This window comes from Engystomops pustulosus, chromosome 8 (assembly GCF_040894005.1).
Source record: "Engystomops pustulosus chromosome 8, aEngPut4.maternal, whole genome shotgun sequence".
Lineage (NCBI taxonomy): Eukaryota > Metazoa > Chordata > Amphibia > Anura > Leptodactylidae > Engystomops > Engystomops pustulosus.
In genome coordinates, this window is record NC_092418.1 from 73,741,889 (window position 1) to 73,761,152 (window position 19,264).

Here is a 19,264-nt window from a genome sequence, read left to right on the forward strand (position 1 = left end):
CCACAGCTGTATTCTCCCTCACCAGCTCATCTACAGAAAAAGATCCCTGACAAGCATCCCCTCCCTCTGCTGTACCTCTCACCTCCATCCCTATCCTGTGTGAACCAGCTGCAGCACCCCTGTGCCCATCACCTGTATTCTTTCTCACCTGACAAAGATCCCTGACAAGCCCCCCTCCCTCCTGACACTTCCATTCGCTTCCTGTAGTCGGCTGCTTGCCCGTATCCCCCTGTTCTCCCCAGGCGGCTCTTCTACAACTCCCATGTGGGTGTGAGACACAGAGCAGCCACAGGTCCATTACTCCTGCAGGTACTAAGGTACTACAGCTTCTATTGAGAGCAAGCGGCGGCTCCTACACCCCGAAATGGACCTCCCCCCCCCGTTATTTCAGACAACCAATGGGGCTGCAGAAAACTTTCTCGCTCTCGTCCTGCTCCTCTTTTAACCCCTCCCGTCCCGCACAGCCATCACTATACATGCGGGTGATGCTCGGATGAGAGCGCACTACTGTCACTCAGCGCCTTCTTCATAACACTCCCCCCTCCCAGGCACATGGAACTGTCACAGGAGGGCGCCGCCCATACAAGCGAACCGTCCAATCAGCCCAGTGCATTGCCCCAGCCTAATACTACTCTGCTTCTGCACAGCCAATAGGGGCAGAGCTGATGAACAGGTCAGCCAATCACGCCCCGGCTGGCTTCCTGGGTTCGCCCAGCTGTGCCTGGCTATAGCTCATGCGGCGCTAGGTCGGCTCCCACTTCCACACATCGGAGTCTCGTGCAGTTTTTGTGTGTGACAGGCAGCGGAGCCTCCTCTCGCTCAGCCGCCACTCTTCTCCCGTGCCAGCCCCCGGGGAATGGAAGTTGTTGGGCTGTGAGTGCCATGGCAGAGGGGGCAGACGGGGCGTGTGAGCTGTGCCCGGAGCATGGCCGGGGCAGGGAGCGCAGGAGCGGGGTAACTGAGCTCAGTCTGGTGGAAGCAGCCAAGGCGGCACCCAGGAGGAGCAGCATCATCAAGGTAAGTGGGCACAGCACTGGCATCGTGCGGGTTACTGCTTTGTCTCCTAATGAGAGTAGTAGTGATGTAAGGACTACACCCCTTCTGGTGCCCGGGGGCATCAGATGTTCTCAGCCCTTTGTCTTATAGAGGACAATAGAGGAAACGAAAGTGTCTGATACTACAGGTGGGCACAGAAAGAAATGTGTGGGCACAACACGCCCAAAGCTGGCACAGAGCAGTGATGCCTCTGAGAATGCCAGTGTTGTGCATCACTTCTCATTGTAGATCATAGGCACAAGTTACATTAAAGGCTATAAGCACTGATAGCAGCTGTGCCAAGGGAATGGAGACTGCCCAGCAGCTTTGGTGCCATGCAGGTGGCATGTTTAGTGCTGCCCCCCAGATACAGGTGACTGGCGACTTGTCAGATTGGTACCAGCATCGCTTCCTATGTGGAGGTGAATCCCCACATCAACTTTTCGCTAGTGATGGATTCTGATTGGCATCAAGATTTGCCACCATCCCTTCCACTGATGTTAGGTAAATGGTAACAAGAGGGTGCTGGGGCTAGTAGGATCTGGGTGCTAGTAGATGTATTGGCCCAAATATATGATCACTGGTTCAATCTGCCTTAGTGCAGTTTGCGCCAGTAGTTGCGCACACTGTTCAATTCTTTGTTGCAAATGGCGCTGCTTTGGGAAAGTGTGCCCCCAGAAGGACCTATGATTGGGGGCGCACATTCAATCTAGACACAATTCTGTCAGAGTCTAAACATAAATGTGTTGCAAACTTAGAATAAGCACTACCATGGACCTTTAGGTGCTACTGTGACACAATAGTGCCCCTATGGCACCTTCCATTCAGCCACCGGTGTCCCCAAGCAGTAGCTCTGAAGCCCCTTCTAGCTCTCATGCCCCTCTTGTGTCCTGACTATCACTCAGTGTTGAATGTGGCTCAGAAGGTAAATTAGGTTGGGGTCTTCTGCAGCAGGGGGTCCTTACCTGATACATGTACATTACCACCTCTTGCTTCTGCAGTCTAACAGACATCTAGAAGCCAAACTTCTCCCCAGCCTCCATGATAAGAAGTGCTGCTGCCTCTATTGGACCTGATGCTATTGCCCTGTATCAGTGCTGCTACACAGAGGGCTGTCAATCATTTTGCAGGACCCTCAATGTCTCACGGAGGAGCCCTGCCCTGCCCCGCGTCAACCAATGAGCTCCACTTGAGTCTTGTCCTGCTCTCAGAAAAGGCAACAGAAATCATATGACATCTTCAAAAGCTTTTGCTAGACTTTTCATGCAGTGCTGGGTTGTCTGTGTGCAGTATTATAAAGTATTGCGCTATTATTTATCCAATTTTTGCGGAACCAGAACTCCCAGCCTTCCCTTACAACTATTGAATGTATTGTAGTTTCACTACAGTGGTATAATACACAAGTTGCTGGTGCCTAGTGATACAAGGTTACTAGTACATGGATTCAGAGTCTAGAATTCCAACCACCTGTTCAAATACTTCTCTTTAGGCATTGTCATTTTTGCAGAAAAGCTTACATTGGTATAAAATAAAAATTGTGGTTATACCCAAGTTACTTATCTCCCACGTTGTCACCTATTGAGTCCCCTCTGTATCCAGACCTCCACCGGTGACTTTTGACAAGAACTAGTGATCGACCATCACTTCTACATGGATCTCATGGGTGCTCCTCTGGAGATTCAGCAACAAGTGCCGGCAACTTTTTTTGTAAAAAAAACCCCCCAAAAAAAACAAATTATCCAAGCACATTGTCCGATTATTGTATCGCTTACCATAGGCAGCTCGCACAGTAATGATGTCCTGTGCCTAAGCCTAATGGCTACAGGTGAATGTGACTTCCTATTGCACATGACTGGCTAGACAACTTTCAGTTCTCCTTGGACTAATGTCTTTTATCCTGTGTTTGGTAGAACACTGTGAATCCAATGTTGTAGTGAATATCTGCCATTGTTAGGCGCACCTTCGGACTATCGCGCCACTTTTTGAAATTCCCCACAAATGCAATATTGTCAGTGGCACCAAAATATCCTAAAGACTTGACCCCTATATGTTCACACTTGTACAGAGTTCTTGGTGTCAGAGAGCAGCTACAGGCACTCCCTTGTTTACTAGCGTGTTCAAGGCTACATGCATAGAGCTGTGTGTATGTATTTCATTGCCTGTGGGTGCACAGGAGATCCTGGAGCTATGCTTTCTAAGGCTGAGACCATGTACATTTCTGTTAAGCTAGAACAGCTACTGACAGGTTCCCATAGAGCCCTCTTAAAGGGGTTGTCCGAGACTTGGTAGAGAAAACGAGGTAGCCGGGATGGGCTGCATAAATGAAATAACTAGTACTCAACTTGTCAGCCACCCTGTTTATTTTACTTTGTATCGAACAACCCCTTTAACTAAATGGGCCCTGCCATCTATTCCTCCCCATGTCCCATGCCTCTTCTAAGTATTCAGAACTTCATATCATGTGACCTGGATGATGTCATCTAAGGTCCTGTTACATCTGCAAAGTGTTCCCCATGTATGTATCTCATCACATGGTATTACAGCAGCCTCCATGGAGGATGGGGAGTAGTAGAAGTCCATGGAGACAGCTGTGAAACGCATATTCAACCGGGCCGAGGCCCACCCCCGTACAAACGCAGTGCTAGCAGTAATTGTGACTGCACCCCAAGGGGTATGGGCATTGCTTCTTAATAATAGTTTTTAATGACGTATTTTCGGTGGGTTAATTTTAATGGCAGGTTCTCTTTAAATTACCATCAAAAAGTCTGGTAAACCAGGGACACTTCCTCATAGATTCAGGCACTGTGACTGTGGTAATCCTCTTATATCTGTTATCCACGGCAACTTTTAAAATTTTGCTAATGAGCCCAAGGGTTACCCTAGACCCGCTGTCATCTAGCTTTAGTTACTGTGTAGTAGTAGAAGAGAAAAAGGTGTTTTAAGACTGAAATGTTGCCACAATAAATCACATTTTGATTTGAATTTTCTGGATTCTTGGAGTACTGCCTGCGTCAGCTCAGCTTCTCTTGCTTTATAACATGCTGCCTGCAGCTAGGATACTGTGTGTTTAGCTCCGTCTGCTCTATAATATTCTGCCTGCAGATAGGACACTATGCACAATCATCTCAGCTCTTCTTGCTTTATGACTTGCTGCCTGCAGATAGGATTATAGAAAGGATTTCAGAGACAAAGATGAGCAAATAACTGGATTTATGTGTATATAATGCCGGGGGATTTCGAAATGGACCTGAAAATGTTCCAAGAACTTTTCAGGTGACTCTTTCACAGTTACTAGGCTAGGCTTCCATCTTTTCATTAAGAATAACACAAGTATAAATTGTGATGTATATTTTAGGATTTACTGAGTAGAGATAAGCAGACCCAAACTTAGATTCGGATCCTGCATTGGTCAGCTCCGCGTAACCCGGACATGTTACTAGATGGGCTGCAGAATAGCCAATCTGGCAGCTTTTCGCCCCTAATAACTAGGCATGGCTGTGATGTGCTAGGTGGACAGCCCATCAAGCAACATCTCCACGTTAAGCGGGGCTGCTGAACGGAGGACACCAAACTTAAAGTTTGGCTTCACTCATCTCTAACTCTGGGTTCTCCTCTAAAGCAGTGATGGCAAACCTTTTAGACACCGAGTGCTCAAACTACAACCAAAACCCACTTATTTTTCGCAAAGTGCCAATGCGACAATTTAAGCAGTAACTTTTTACTCCCTGCTCTTTCGCGGGTTTGATTTGTATAGGCATCTGAGGATGTCAATACAGTAGAAAAAAAGGAGAAAAAGTTTGGATTATCTTTGTAGCTTCCTTCTAGGGTCCTGGGCTGCAAGAGGCCTTAAGTCCTGTCTGACGAACACTGCCCTTGGGTTATGGCAAGGCTGCCCATAGAGATGGCTCTGAGTGCCACCTCTGGCACCCGTGCCATAGGTTCGCCACCACTGCTCTAAAGGATGTAGTGAGGCATAATAGCTACAGCATAGCTGAATTAACACGCAACAGCTTGTGGTGAGGGCTCACAGCTACAGTATAGCTGGAGTTATACATTAGGCTGAATTAACATGCAACAGCTCTTCGCAGAATGTTTAAAAGACAACTACCACCAGGATGAAGGCTTGTAAACCAAGCACACTGACATACTGGTGTGTGCCCCCTCTGGAACAATATGTTCACCTTTTATCTTCATATACCTTGGTTTTTACAAGAAAAGGCTTTTAAAATTATGCAAAGAAGCCTGAGAAGCTCCGGGCTACATAGGTGTTAATGGAGCCTGGAGCCCCTAATGCTCATTTGCATAATTTTTAAAGCTTTTCTTTTTCTCTTAAAAACCAGGGCATAGGATAATAAAAGAAGAACAGTTCCTGTCAGATGGGGCACACACCAGCATGTCAGTATGCTTGGTATACAATCCTTCATCCTGGTGGTAGATGTCCTTTAAAAGGAACCTGTTACCAGGAGACCCATTTTTAGCACTCCCCCAGTCCCCACAGAGCATAGTACATACACTTTCAAAGTGTTTTTGTATTAAAAATAGGTTTTACAGAAAAAAAGATTGTACCTTTCATTAGCATCTGCTGTGTGACTAGGCAGTTGCCTTTTGGGAGGAGCTGGAAAGGAGCAGTCCCCCCCCACCCTTGGGAAACAGCTTCTCCATGTGACCTTTTCAAATATATGAAAACACCCATCACTTGGCTTAGCGACACCCCCTGCTCCTCTACAGCCAATCCCGAGTGTGGGGAGTTATTCATATATTTGAAAAGGTCACATGTTTCCCAAGGGTGGGGGGAAGCTGCTCCTTTCCAGACCCTCCCAATTGGCAACTGTCTAGTCACACAGCAGATGCTAATGAAAGGTACAATATAACATATCTTTTTTTCTGTAAAACCTATTTTTATACAAAAACACTTTGGCAGTGTATGTACTATGCTCTGTGGGGACTGGGGGAGTGCTAAAAATGGGTCTCCTGGTGACAGGTTCCCTTTAATTAAAATCTGCTGTGTGAGAACTCACTTTTGAAGAATATTTATTAAAAAGAGATGGCACATGTAATGTTGAAGTGAAGGCTATATGTCAGGGTTTCTAGGGCAGAGTAGCCTAATATATAGCATGTAGCTTGCTATAGACATAGACACTCATAGACAACCCCGTAAGCAGCCGGAGGTCAGCTCTGTAATGTATGGTGGTTACAGTAGCCGCACAGTGATGTGAAGCCGCTTCATCTGGCCCCTTGTAGCTCATAGAAAACATTATATATTAGTGGGAGCTGAGGAAGTCGCGACTTTGTGCCAAAACACGTGGAGTGCCATCTGACCCACACGTGGTTTCCTTGTGGGTGTTCCACCCATGATCTTTACCATTTAATGCCTGCATAGTTCAGGTGAACTAGCATCTTTTCCATTGTGATTTTGTAGTTCTTGGCTTGCTTATGCTAGAATATGTATGGATAGATTTGTTGCTGGTGGACAAATACTCATTGACCCTTTTGTGATAGAAACTGTTTCCAGTGGGGACAACAAAATATTTTGCTACATGTGTGGCTGTTTCTGTTATCTTGTTATCTTATCCCACATGAACTGTTGTATTTACTGTGGAACATTTTTAATATGGTTTTAGAATTTACAATATTCTATACATGTTGTTTTGTTGCTGAATAACACTTACTGTAGTTGCTGCTTCTTGTTAGTGTATTGGCTTACATTGACTAGTATTTGGCTGTGCAGACCCCAAGTGCTTGAATCCTAGACCACCCAGTAACCAGCCAGAGATCAGCTCAGTAATGTATGGTGGTTTCAGTAGCCGCTTCATCTGGCCCCTTGTAGCACATTATATATTAGTGGGGGCTGTATGGGGAACATTTTATCATTTTACTGTGGCTCTTATCGGCAGAATAAGCAGATGAGGACGGATCTGGTGGCCGTAAACCCTATAAGATTAGCTTAGCAGACCTGTCAGGTATGTGAGCGGCTATTAAATGAATCAATAGCAGCTTTAGCTCACTCCCTGTCATTGCTCCCATGAGGGCAATAAACATTAGTGGAGGGGTAATGTGGTGCTAGCAATGACCTTGCACTTCTACATTTTGGTGGATGTTGAAGATGCTTATACATGTACTTGGTGCATATCAATTACAAGAGAAGATTCTTGTATCCCCTATGTTCATTTCATTCCGTTGTTTGTATTGAAATAATGTATACTTTCACATAAGTATTGACACCCTATTTTCTAATATTGAATATTTATGTACTTTGATAAGTCTTACAATGTACTTTTGCTTGATGGCAAAGCACAGGAATCAGTGTTGTCTGGGAATAATGATAAAAATTGGTTCATTCTAGTTACAGGTCATTATGGATCAGTGGTTTAGTTCCCCAAATCGCCCTGGAATAATTTTCTACGTGTTAGTGTTAGAAAAACAAACGTCTATACTTACCTTTGTCCAGAGCTCGAGGGGCAAGTGAAGTCGATGTAGTATACCTCAGCACTGCGCAAGCGCCATAGGTATATGTACAGGCAATGAAGGCAGGGTATTATCCCAGCTGTACTTGCCACAATACCAGAAGAGGCGTTAGTGCGGGATCTCCAGATGTGAGTCTGATGTGTGTCTCATCTGCCTCATCAGACTCACATCTAGGTAGGTATAAATTATTGTTTCACGGTGGCATCTCGCATAGCGCTTTGACTCTGTTTAGAAATGAAATCAAAGATCATTTCTACGGAATCGTAACTAGTACCTGGTGTCTTGCATAAACGGCACAAGACAACAGGTGCTGGTTACCGATAGCATGAGTTTCAAAACTGCGTCAAAGTGGTACCTGTGAAAGCTACATGTGCACCCTCAGGCTTCTTTGGGGTTGGGCAGAAATTGATAAATTTTGTCCATAAAAAACTCCTACCACACTATATAGAGGATTGGGAATGCAATACAAACATACTGGGGAGACCATGCTGTAGGTTATCATTTGGAAAGCCACATTTTAAAGTGCCCAGAAGGCGGTCCATTCAAGTGCAGTCTGTGAGCAACAGAGTAATGGCTCTAGCATTACTGAATGAGGGGGGTAGGAGAGCTTCCAGTGCACAGAACACATGAAGGGGTTTCCCAGGGGCATTAAAATGTGGTGTTCCCACCCATAGAACCTGCCTCAGGTATGTTCCCATCCTGTATAGCCCCTGTCTGTTGTAGGCAGTATATATAATGTGATCCTCTGGGGCAGCTGGCACACAGGAATGGGCAGGGGTAATGAAGTGACTTCTCAGGATATCAATGGCAGAAACCCCATTGCCCTATAGATCGCTCCTCCATCTGAAATGACTGGGTAAGTTCCAGCGAAGTGCTACAAGATTGTTGTTATTGGATCCAGAAATAGAAAGTCACAGCAGACTATGTGGAGGTGTATGGCTTTGTCAGAGCCCTTCTCTGCTTCCATGGTTCCTCCCCCGGCCTCTTCCTCCCAGAGCCTTTGCTTTCTCTGCACCCCTGGAGATTACAGCTGCTGATGGCTGCGAGCGAGCTGTTATTTTCCTGATTACCATTATTATTTTCATACATTTATTTGCATACTCTCTGTTCCATATAGCGAGAGCGCACTTAACCCTCTCCTGCCTGATGCTACATACTATTTATCCCATGGCCATTTTTGCACAAAGATGTCTGGTTCGTAAGGGGTTAAGAGCCCACTGTTTGATGACCAAGATACTATCGGGTTTGCAGCGTGATCCCGGCAGCTTCTCATTGCCTTTAATTAAATCCGCATGTAGTGTAACACGCTAAAAGCCTGGAGAAGCTGATGATCACAGAGTCACTGGCATTTTTATGTTCCTCTTTCCTGAAGGAACATTTAGTCGTTTTGAGGGTCATTTCTGAAATAATTCCCACACTAGAAGAGGCAGAAATATGTCTGACCAGGAAGCTCTAGTTCATTCTGACATTAGGAAGAGATTAGTTAGATGGCTGATACTGCTGAGGGTTTTGTGACCACTTGGTATTTTCCAGTCGTCTGAGCAGTCATTGCTTTCTAAAAACTTCAAATTAATAACAAGATAAAGGTACACACAGGGATCTACTCCACTGGTTTATAAGACTTTGACTTTGGCAATAATATTATGGGCGGTTTCCTAAAATCTAGAAAAATCTCCAGGAGAGAATAAGTATAAAAGCAAAGCTACCCTGCTCTGACCCCCGGTACCGCACTATTGTAAGTGTGGAAGGGCCACAGCGAGGCCACTGACTTGGTCTAGCGACACTCGGCACTGGAACCAGGAGATGATCAAAGGCAGTCCCCGAGTTACGTACAGGATAGCTTCTATAGATTTGTTCTTAAGTTGAATTTGTATGCAAGTCAGAATTGGTATATTTTAGAATTGTAGCTCCACTCGAAATTCATGGTCATGGGAACAAGGATTATCAGTAAAACTTCATTACAGCTGATCATTGCAGCCTGGGACTATAGTAAAGCATCCAGAGAGCTTCACCAGAGGTCACAGTGGTAAGAAGGGTCGGTCTGTCACTAGGGGTCTTCTGTAAGTCGGGTGTCCTTAAGTCAGGGATAGAAGACCGAGACAATAGCGCTACCTAGCACAAGATTATCCTGTTTAGGAGGTGGTTATTTAGATGACATAGAGGTATTGGACTAACCTCAAGGAGTTGTGCTGGACATCAACAATTGGTTATTGCTTATTATAGGTGTTTTTTTGCCGCAGCCTCGTCCTACCCCGGGAGTATCCACTGGCCTCTGGGGTATATTGTGCCGAACTAATTGTATAGTGTCATCCTGACACCTACCTTCCTAAATACATCATCAGATACTGACTTGAGGAAGCGCTAAAAGAATGTGCGAAACATGTTGACTTGTTTTAAACTGTCTTAAAATCCTACTGTGAACCTACGGATCCTACTGCGAACACACAGACTTTGGCAGCGCCATCTATATACGTCCATTTTTCCTAACAGCGGTGCGCCACATGACACACCACTATACATTCAGTTTGGCAGAATACTGCTCAGTAATAACAAGAATTACCCACCGCTTGCCATTTGCCTACAACCGTCTCCCTCACACTGTCCAGCACCCAGCTATATAAAATATATTTCAGAAGTAGTTTCACAACATAATTAGAAGAAAAGATTTTGAAAGTAACTAAATTTTCAACAACATTTGCATAAATGGTCAAAAAATAACAGTTCACTTTATAATATATTTTATATCTGTTCCTGTATTCTTCTTTTTTCCTGCCTTTATTCCTTAGTTAAAGAAAATCTACCATCAGAGTTTATCATGATAAACCAGGGACACTTACTCATAGGTCCAGGCAATGTGACCATGGTTATATTCTTATATCTGTAATCCATGGTCTCCTTCCTTCTAAATCAATTTTTAAAATTATGCCCTGGGGTGTTTCCAGAGCTCATGAGTGATTTCTTTTCACTGGTAGTTACAATGAGCAGAGCAGTGGGGGAGGGGAGGGAGAGACATGTTCTGCTCATTGTAGCAGCCTATGAAGCTACAGCACTGAGGGGTTCTGGAAACACCCACCATAGCCCATCAGGCTCATTAACGTAAATTTAAAGTTTTATTTTAGAAGAAAGGAGGTCATGGATAACAAATATAAGACTACAACCACGGTCACTGTGCTTGTATCTATGATGAAAAGTCCCTGGTTTATCATGAAGGATTTTGATGGTAGATTTCCTTTAAGCAGTGTAAATCGGCTTTCTTTGCTGTATTTACTTACAGCTGAGAGATAAACTTTACAATGTTTCTAATGACTTACAGACATTGGCTGTAGAGTTTAATCGCAGAGAGCTGAATCATCAGGGGAAATATTCTCTAGGTACAAAATTAATCATTAGTCCTATCTGTCAGATGTAGATGGCCCTCAGAAGGCTTTCAGATACACTGCTCTTTGCAGGACAAAGAAGCAGAAGAGAAGCTGTTTCACTGAATGAAGCATATTACAAAGTTTCTCTTCTCACTTGCTCTATTCACTTCAATATAACAATCGCTATAAAGGTTTAGTCACCCTTTAATAGTGAATGGAGACACGTGTACATGGTAGGAGAGATTACAGCTCCTATTTTTTGGAGGCATGTATTCATGTTTGAAATATGTTTGTGTAAAACAAAGATTTGCAACACTACAAAATTGAAAACATGCAAAGGCTTTTTATTTTGGAGTGTCCATGGGTATTCTTTCAGTTTTGTAGTGCTGCCAATCTTTATTTTTGGTATACTGTATTGATAGGCTGAGTCAAACCCCTGGGATTTGCACCTAATTATATTATATTATTTTTTAGTACTGTTTTCCTATTCTGTAATATATTTATATACATTACTGTTACAGTGTTTATGTATTCCTAACCTTCTAGAATCCTGTAATTCCTACTTGCCTGTCTGCAGCCTTTCTAAGAAACTGACTGACCGAGGTAGTGGATTGTAAGAGACATGCAGCTATGGTGACCCAACCCATCCGGGAGAGGTAGTAGGGGCTGATGAGCAAATGGGTAGTTTTCTGGTGTAGAAACCTTCCAATTGCAACTCCCAGCATGTGCCATGTATGTAGATTGTAACTTTTTTGACATTTTACACAATCATGCCCCCTTTGATGAAGAGCTGAGCAGGGCATTGATCGAGTTGGGCCAGGGTGGAGATGCTTGACAAATTACTTGAGCTTGAAAACAGCAATGTAACTACAGATAATAAATACAGATTAGAAAATAAGGATTACACTAGTATTTAACTGATTGTGGTGTTTTAACCTATTTTGGTTCTTTAGTGTATCATTTATTTGTTATCCTAGGGTAACACGTCGTTCCTAGTAATAGATATGGTGTGTCATTATGCAGAATAGTAAAAATGACTTATATAATATGGTTTAGGGTCACTGTAGGGAGTAGGAAAGCTGCAGCAGTATCTCTCATTCAGCCGCTGAGATTCATGCTGTGAGAGGGGAGGGGGAGTTTGTTGCAGTCTCACAGTCTTTGACACTCATGTCGTGAGAGGAAAGGTCCATATCAGGGGAAGTTGATTTTTCAGATCTATGATCCAAGTGGCTTGTTAAGAAGATTATTAAGTTTTCTAAGGGACATAAGTGTTTCTCCTTCATTTACCTCCATAGCATGAACATTATAAAGGGAATTGTTACCTTGGAAGATGTGAGTCACCAACTATAGTCAACAGGATCCCATCTCCAAGGAGCTTATTGCTGCTTTTATGACTTGAGGTGAGATTTGTTGGCAAACTGCCAGGTTAAAGATAATAGTTTAATGTGTGGATGATAGGAAGATATCATTCTATGTTTCTTAATGGCTGTTCCAAAGACATATAGACTTCTATTCTTCCACTTGTGAACCAATACCTTGAACTTTATGAATGAAAACATTTTTTAGACCTGAGGAAGCGTCCGTGCAATAGGACGCGAAATGCGTTGTCTGATATTTTATTTCTATTTTTAACTTTTGAGTTTATATGTTAAAATAAAAACTACCATTTTTGGATCGGAGAAGCGCCGGGAGTATAGTCCTTTTTTCCTACTACCGTAAGGACGGAATCCCTTCTACCTTTCGGATCATATATGATTTCTAAAAGATGCAATCTGATTTCAGAAGAAACAAGTTAACCCATTTCATATTGGTACAGGAAGAAACCTGGAGTATATGGAGGAGGTTTAGACAATCCATGGACAACATACAAACCCTATTGAGATACTGACCTTCATTGGATTTGAACTCGGGGCGCCAGTGCTGACCACATCCCATTTTTTATGAAAACGTACATTGAAGATCACAGAGATCCTCATATCTTTGGCAACTTACTAAAATTGTGAGCTCATAGATGTTTTAGCAAAACAAAAGCTTATATACATGGTTTGGATGAGAGAATTAACAACTTTACCGAACTCTGTAGGAAGCTTGTTACCACTGTATTTCATTGCAGTGCCATTGTACAGTCTTATCGGTGCCTTTACTTCCAACAGTCATTAATACATTGCATTGGCAGGCATTGATCCCCTGCTAAGGTGAAACATTACTATAACTGTACATGAAATGTATCGCTCTGTAGAAGGCCGTACCACACCAACACATCTGGAACAGTAACAGCTTATGGCCTATACAGAATATTGTGACCCTGGAAAGTTACATCTTAAGGTTGGCAAAAGAGCCGTCTCACATAGACTGCATATCCTTGTGCCTGGTGCTTTGGTTTATTATGGAAATAAATTGGGTTCTCGGATTTGTTGTAGATACTTTGGACTATCTAATATGTACAATAATCTTACAGTCCATGACAGCTCACCAGTACTCAAACTCTGTGGAATGGCCTCTAACTCCTGCTTCCTTTACATTAAAATGTATCTGTAAATCTACCATCAAAATCAGGCATGATAAACCAGGGGCACTTACTTATAGATCGAGGCACAGTGAGTGTGGTAATCGTCCTATATTTGTTCTCCATGATCTCCTTCTTTCTAAAGTTTGGAATCTGTCTGATGTAATCTCGCTGTAGCAGAGGAAGATTCAGCACACAGTGTAAAAACCTGTGAATCTGCAGCATGGGGGGACTCTGGTAACACCCCCTGGAGCCTTTCAGGCTCCTAAACATAATTTCACAAGCTTATTTTAGAAGGAAGGAGGCCATGGATAACAATTATAAATAAATTGTTAATAAAAAGATTACCGTAGGGACAGTGCCTGGATGTATGAGGAAATGTCCCTGGTTTATCATGCTGGATTTTGATGGTAGATTTCCTTTAATAGAATTAGAGTGCATAGGTTAAAGCTATTTCCCTGCTCTTTCTTGCTATAGGATGGAGAGCACTTGTGACAGGTGACTGTTATATACAGTATGTTACTAATGCAGAGAGGAAACGCTGCTTGTCCCTACTTTATCCTATTATCTCTGGCTTCCCTGCGGGTGGAAATAAGGCTGATTTATATGTCTCCGGAGTGGCTCTACAAGTGATGCACTCCAGAGCGGCTGTGAGCAAAGGAAATGGCTAGACTTCTATAAACAGAGGAGGCCTCGCCGAGAAAATCTTTCCCTCTTAGGAAGCTGCTGTCACTGTACCTGAGACGCTGGGGACGTGCCACCTACATGCCAGTCCATTACTGCCAGAAATATTCTGCTCAGACACATCAGAAAAACACATCTAGTTTACAGCCTACTAAAAAAAAATTACCACAAGGGAGGGAACGGCGCAGCAATAGATACATACCTAGGCCAATTGCACCAAAGACATGCTATAAATCCACAAAAAAAGGAAAGCGATGCAAATATATATATATATATTATATACAAAATATCTTTATTCGAAATTAGTAACAAAAGGAGACGCATACAAGGTAAAATCAATGAAAAATGTGCTATAATCCAGCACAGAATCACCCAATGGGACAAGGGACTAGTCCCTGCCCAGGAAAACCCCACAACCCTAAAGATTACCCCTGACGAAGTCACGGTGACGCAACGTGTGGGGTTCCTCACCCACATCCTACTCACCTTCCCTCCCCCGCCTGACCTGACTTACAGCCATTGAATTTGTTTTTATAGGTTAACTTGCCGTACATACGGTTTTTCTACCAAGGTATAGTATACGTTGGTCTTCTTATACCTATTAAGCCCATTTGTATACTTGAGCAGTGATTGGGTCGTCCTATGTAAGGATTGATATCTTATGCTCTCTTTCAGAACATCTGTGTTCTGACCCGTCACTAGGAAAGTCCTTTCCTGGTTTGAGAGTTTTGGTTAATTATTAAAATCAAAAAATGTATATTTTTTTTACAATTCCATGTCTGTTGTTTTGGTTGTGAATATGCACCACTCTTAATTCTTGTGCTATTATTACATACATAGATAACTTGTATAGTCAGTATAATAGGTTTCTCATAGGATCCAGGCCTTTGTGTTGTACCGTCCGGTTCTGCTTTGCTTTAAGCGGTTAAACTTCTCTTTGTGACTGTCGGCTTACTGTACATGGTAAGGAATATCTGCCTTCTGTCATGGTTTTAAGACGTGTTTCAGCTGGGGGGGGAGGGGGCGGGGTTGAGCTCAATGCAACCTGGCCTATTTTGGTTGCCCCCATAAATTGAATTTGAAAGTGCCAAACATATGTAGCAACCTCTCCATTCCCTCTGGCTCCAGGAAGTGGGTCAATTGCTCCCAGTTCTTGGGATAGGTACGTGTCTCATAATCCATGGATATGTCAGAAATACCTGACTTGGGAATACTAAGCCTGTACAGAAAAGCAGGCCAAGACGAAAGATAAGGAAGGACCCATCTGAAGAACCTAATATTACATTCTTCCAGGGAGTAAAGGGGCCGCATCTGTGGTCAGCATGGGGCATCACTGTAGATAACTGCACATAATTGGCGCGAATTCTGGAAAACTCTGAAACTATGGCTGCACCCCGTCATTGTGAGTACAGATGGTCCCCTACTTAAGAACACTCGACTTACATACGACCCCTAGTTACAAACGGACCACTGGATATTGGTAATTTATTGTACTTTAGTCCTAGGCTACAATAATCAGCTGTAACAGTTATCAAATGTGTCTGTAATGAAACTTTAGTGTTAACATTGATTCTTATGAAAACCCAACATTTTTTAAAATTTAATTGTCGCAGAGACCAAAAAAAGTTCTGGCTGGGATTACAATGATAAAATATACAGTTCCGACTTACATACAAATTCAACTTAAGAACAAACCTACAGACCCTATCTTGTATGCAACCCGGGGACTGCTTGTATTGGGGGAATCCTTGTGTTAGAACTACATAGCTTTCCTTGTTATATTCTATCACTTTCTAAAACAATAGATTAAGATTCCTCTGGATGCTGGCTCTAAAACTTTGCTTGACTTTCCAGACCTCATGGACAGATTTAATCTGCCATCGTCAGCCATGTATAGCTACCTACAAATCAAATCCTTTTTCGCTTCACTACACAGCTCACCGTCTGTATCAAATCCTACTGATTTTGAACGACTCTGTAAACTAAATGTCTCTACTGCCGGACTTATCTCCACAATCTATAAAATATTAATTAACCCCGACCCCTCAAAAATACCAAAGCACGAATACATGAGGAAATGGGAAACTTTCCTGGGAAGGGAGCTTCCGCTGGAGACCTGGCAGATAGTTTGGGAGAGGGCGGCTAAGGCATCTCAATGCGTCCAATATAAAGAAAACCAATATAAGCTGTTAATGCTCTGGTACCATACACCGGCATTATTACATCATATATACCCAGACTCACCTGATGTTTGCTGGCGTTGTGGGGCGGGGGGAGCAGATGTGCCACATATTTTTTGGCTTTGCCCAACTATACAACCATATTGGTCCACGGTTACAAACATACTATCCGCGGTTCTCAATTGTCAGATCCCCATAGATCCGAGTACATGCTTATTGAACCTTTACCCAAAAGGGATGTTCAAACACGCCTCCAGATTACTCATACATCTCCTTACAGCAGCAAAGTGCCTCATCTCTGTAAAATGGAAACAAGCCACAGCACCCTCCCGGCTGGAGCTTTGCACAAGAATACAAGAGATACGCACCCTAGAATACCTTACTGCACTCTTACACAACACAGTAGAAACATTTAACCGCATATGGGCCCCATGGGATGATTATTGGACGGGTCGGACAGTTTGCTAATTAGATCGCTTCCGCAAGGGGAAGCACCCACTATTCCGCTCACTTAGATACCACCCTATCCCCCTTCCCTCATGTCTCCAGTCTATTGTCTGTCTTCCCTCACTTTCTCTGTTGATTATATCTGTATATTGGACCTGCAGCCCTAGGAAAACAATCTTAAGGGCTTTCATTGTTTTATACAAGTTGGTCTCTGTCAGTTGATGAGACCCTGTTGATTTAATATGTTAAAACCTAGATACCTTGTTAAAAATGCTACCTGTCATCTGTGTGTAATAATCTGAATGATACATAAGCTGTAAAACTGAAAAACAAAATAAAAAATACAGTTAAATATAAGATTCCTCTGAAGCTTTTACCAGACTTTCATAGAGAATGGGTTAAATCTATTAAGCAATCATAGCTGTAATATATACAAACCCACAAGCCTGTGCTGTATATCCTGAGCCTTGTCTGTAAGCAGATCTATAATCTCCATCGCTAATCTTGTTTTATTATTTCTTAGCCGCAGCAACGTGATTACTTGTAGCTCGTGACTGTTCTTTATCTCCTGCTCTATATACTAACCCCTCTTATATATGTATCTGTGCTGCCCTCCAGCTACAGCCTTGTTATCAGGTGTAGGAAGTATATGTTACTGTTACCACCCTAAAGGTTATAAGCGCAAGTAGCTGGCAAAGGAGTATTAACTCTCAGAAGGGTAAAGAAAAACATAAAGTGACAAAATGTTGAGCTTGTCTACATTCTGTATACTTGACTGAATAAAGGGATCAAGCACAGACCCGTCCTCCAATGGAAGTGATTTATCACTCATTGTTAATCACTTTTATAACTTCCTCTTCTGAGCAGTCATATTGTCGTATTCACATTGAGCTGTTCTGTGTCATATTCATTATATGTACGGACAGGTTTTTCATACTTCACTACTTCAGTAATATAAGATTCTGTTGAAACATATGGACTCGGCCCCTTCTGTGTTCGCCACAAATACTTAAAACGTAAATATGTCATCAGAAATCATTTATTATTTTTACTCGCAAACAATGAGGTGAAGCAGTTAATAAACTTCCACTAAAAAGTCTGGAGTAGATATGTTTTCATTAGTCTTCCTGAAAACGGACATATTTTTCATGGCGTTATGAACCAGACTGGCATCCGTTTTTTCTTAGACGATAGTCTATGAGTGGTCTGTGAAAAACACTTCTCACTTGGACGTGCTCTACTTCTAAATGGGAACTGTTGCGCGGTTTATTAAATTTATTAAATTAAAGTGTTGTCTTTAATGCATCTGTGTGCTGTCCATTCTAAAAACAGGCGACACACAGACGTCTTGTGCATCTGCCCTTAGATGCCTCTTTCACATGAATGTATTCTCGCCCAGGCCATACAGCTACTTGCTGGATTGAGGAGCAGTTGCGCCCGTCCATACATACGGGGAAAAAAGTGCATGCTCTATATTTTCCATGTACGGTACTGTGACCCACGTGTGTGCTCATTGAACATATGATTTCTTTAGTCCTGTATTTCAGTACTGTATAAATCTATATATAGACAGTCCCCGGATTACATACAAGATACGTTCTATAGATGATTTGTTCTTAAGTTGAATCTGTATCTAAGTCGAAACTATATATTTTATAATTGTAGATCCAGTTTTTTTGCTGTAATGGGACCAAGGATTATCAATAAAACTTCAGACACCTTCAGACACCTTACAACTGATCATTGCAGCCATGGACTATAGTAAAGAGATCTTCACCAGAGATCACAGTGGGCAGAGGGGTCCGTCTTTAAATAGGGGTTGTCTGTAAGTCGGGTGTCCTTAAGTAGCGGACCGCCTGTACTGTATGAATCTGGTCCGTATCCACATATAATACAGTGGGCTGCCAAATGTTGGTTGACAGAATGCACCTCCCACTGGTTCTGGTTTCCTTGGATACTGCACATATATAAGGCGAAATATGGCGCAAAACCGTATGCAACACATATTTTTAACATTCCTATAGACTTCTATGGAGCACAAAGAACTGAAATACTGGAGAAAATCGGACAAGCTCTATATATTTCCCTCATGGTCCAGTGGTCCATTTTAATGAGTGCGGCCATATGCTACCCCTATGAAAACGGTAAGGTATGGGTTGCATATGGCTTTTTTCATACGCTCCTGCGAAAGAGGCCTTAGTGCTTAGTCCAACCCCTTTAAATAGAGTGGTCATGACCTCATTCATTAATTAGTGTGTATATAGGACTTGTCTGTTCCATACAGTACATGGCAGTGCTCTGATTCACCAATAATTGAGGAGAATTGAGGATGTGACCTTGAGCAGGGTTACTGAAGGCTTCCAGACGAGCAAACACATGAAATGTTCAGTGGGAAAATGTTAGGCATAAGACTGATTTCATAAAAGTGAAAATAACCATTGGAACTGTCACAATAATCTCTGTATTATTCTCGGTCTCTGCGCTAGTATTGAAGTACAGCAATTCTGATAGCAAACTGCAGCTTCCTTCTCTTTATTGCATTATGAACGTCACTGCTCGTACACATCAAACCCGTCTAGAGAATGTTA

At 42.7% G+C, this 19,264-nt stretch overlaps 1 protein-coding gene across 1 annotated transcript in view; it reads left to right on the forward strand.

Moving 5' to 3' along the window:
* Positions 1–693: 693 nt before the first annotated feature.
* Positions 694–19,264, forward strand: part of PLCL1 (phospholipase C like 1 (inactive)) — a 202,655-nt gene continuing 184,084 nt past the window's right edge. Inside the window, exon 1 of the mRNA XM_072121250.1 lies at positions 694–1,017. Within this exon, the coding sequence (XP_071977351.1) occupies positions 883–1,017 (135 nt within the window). The 5' untranslated portion in view covers positions 694–882. The remainder of the gene's footprint in view (positions 1,018–19,264) is intronic.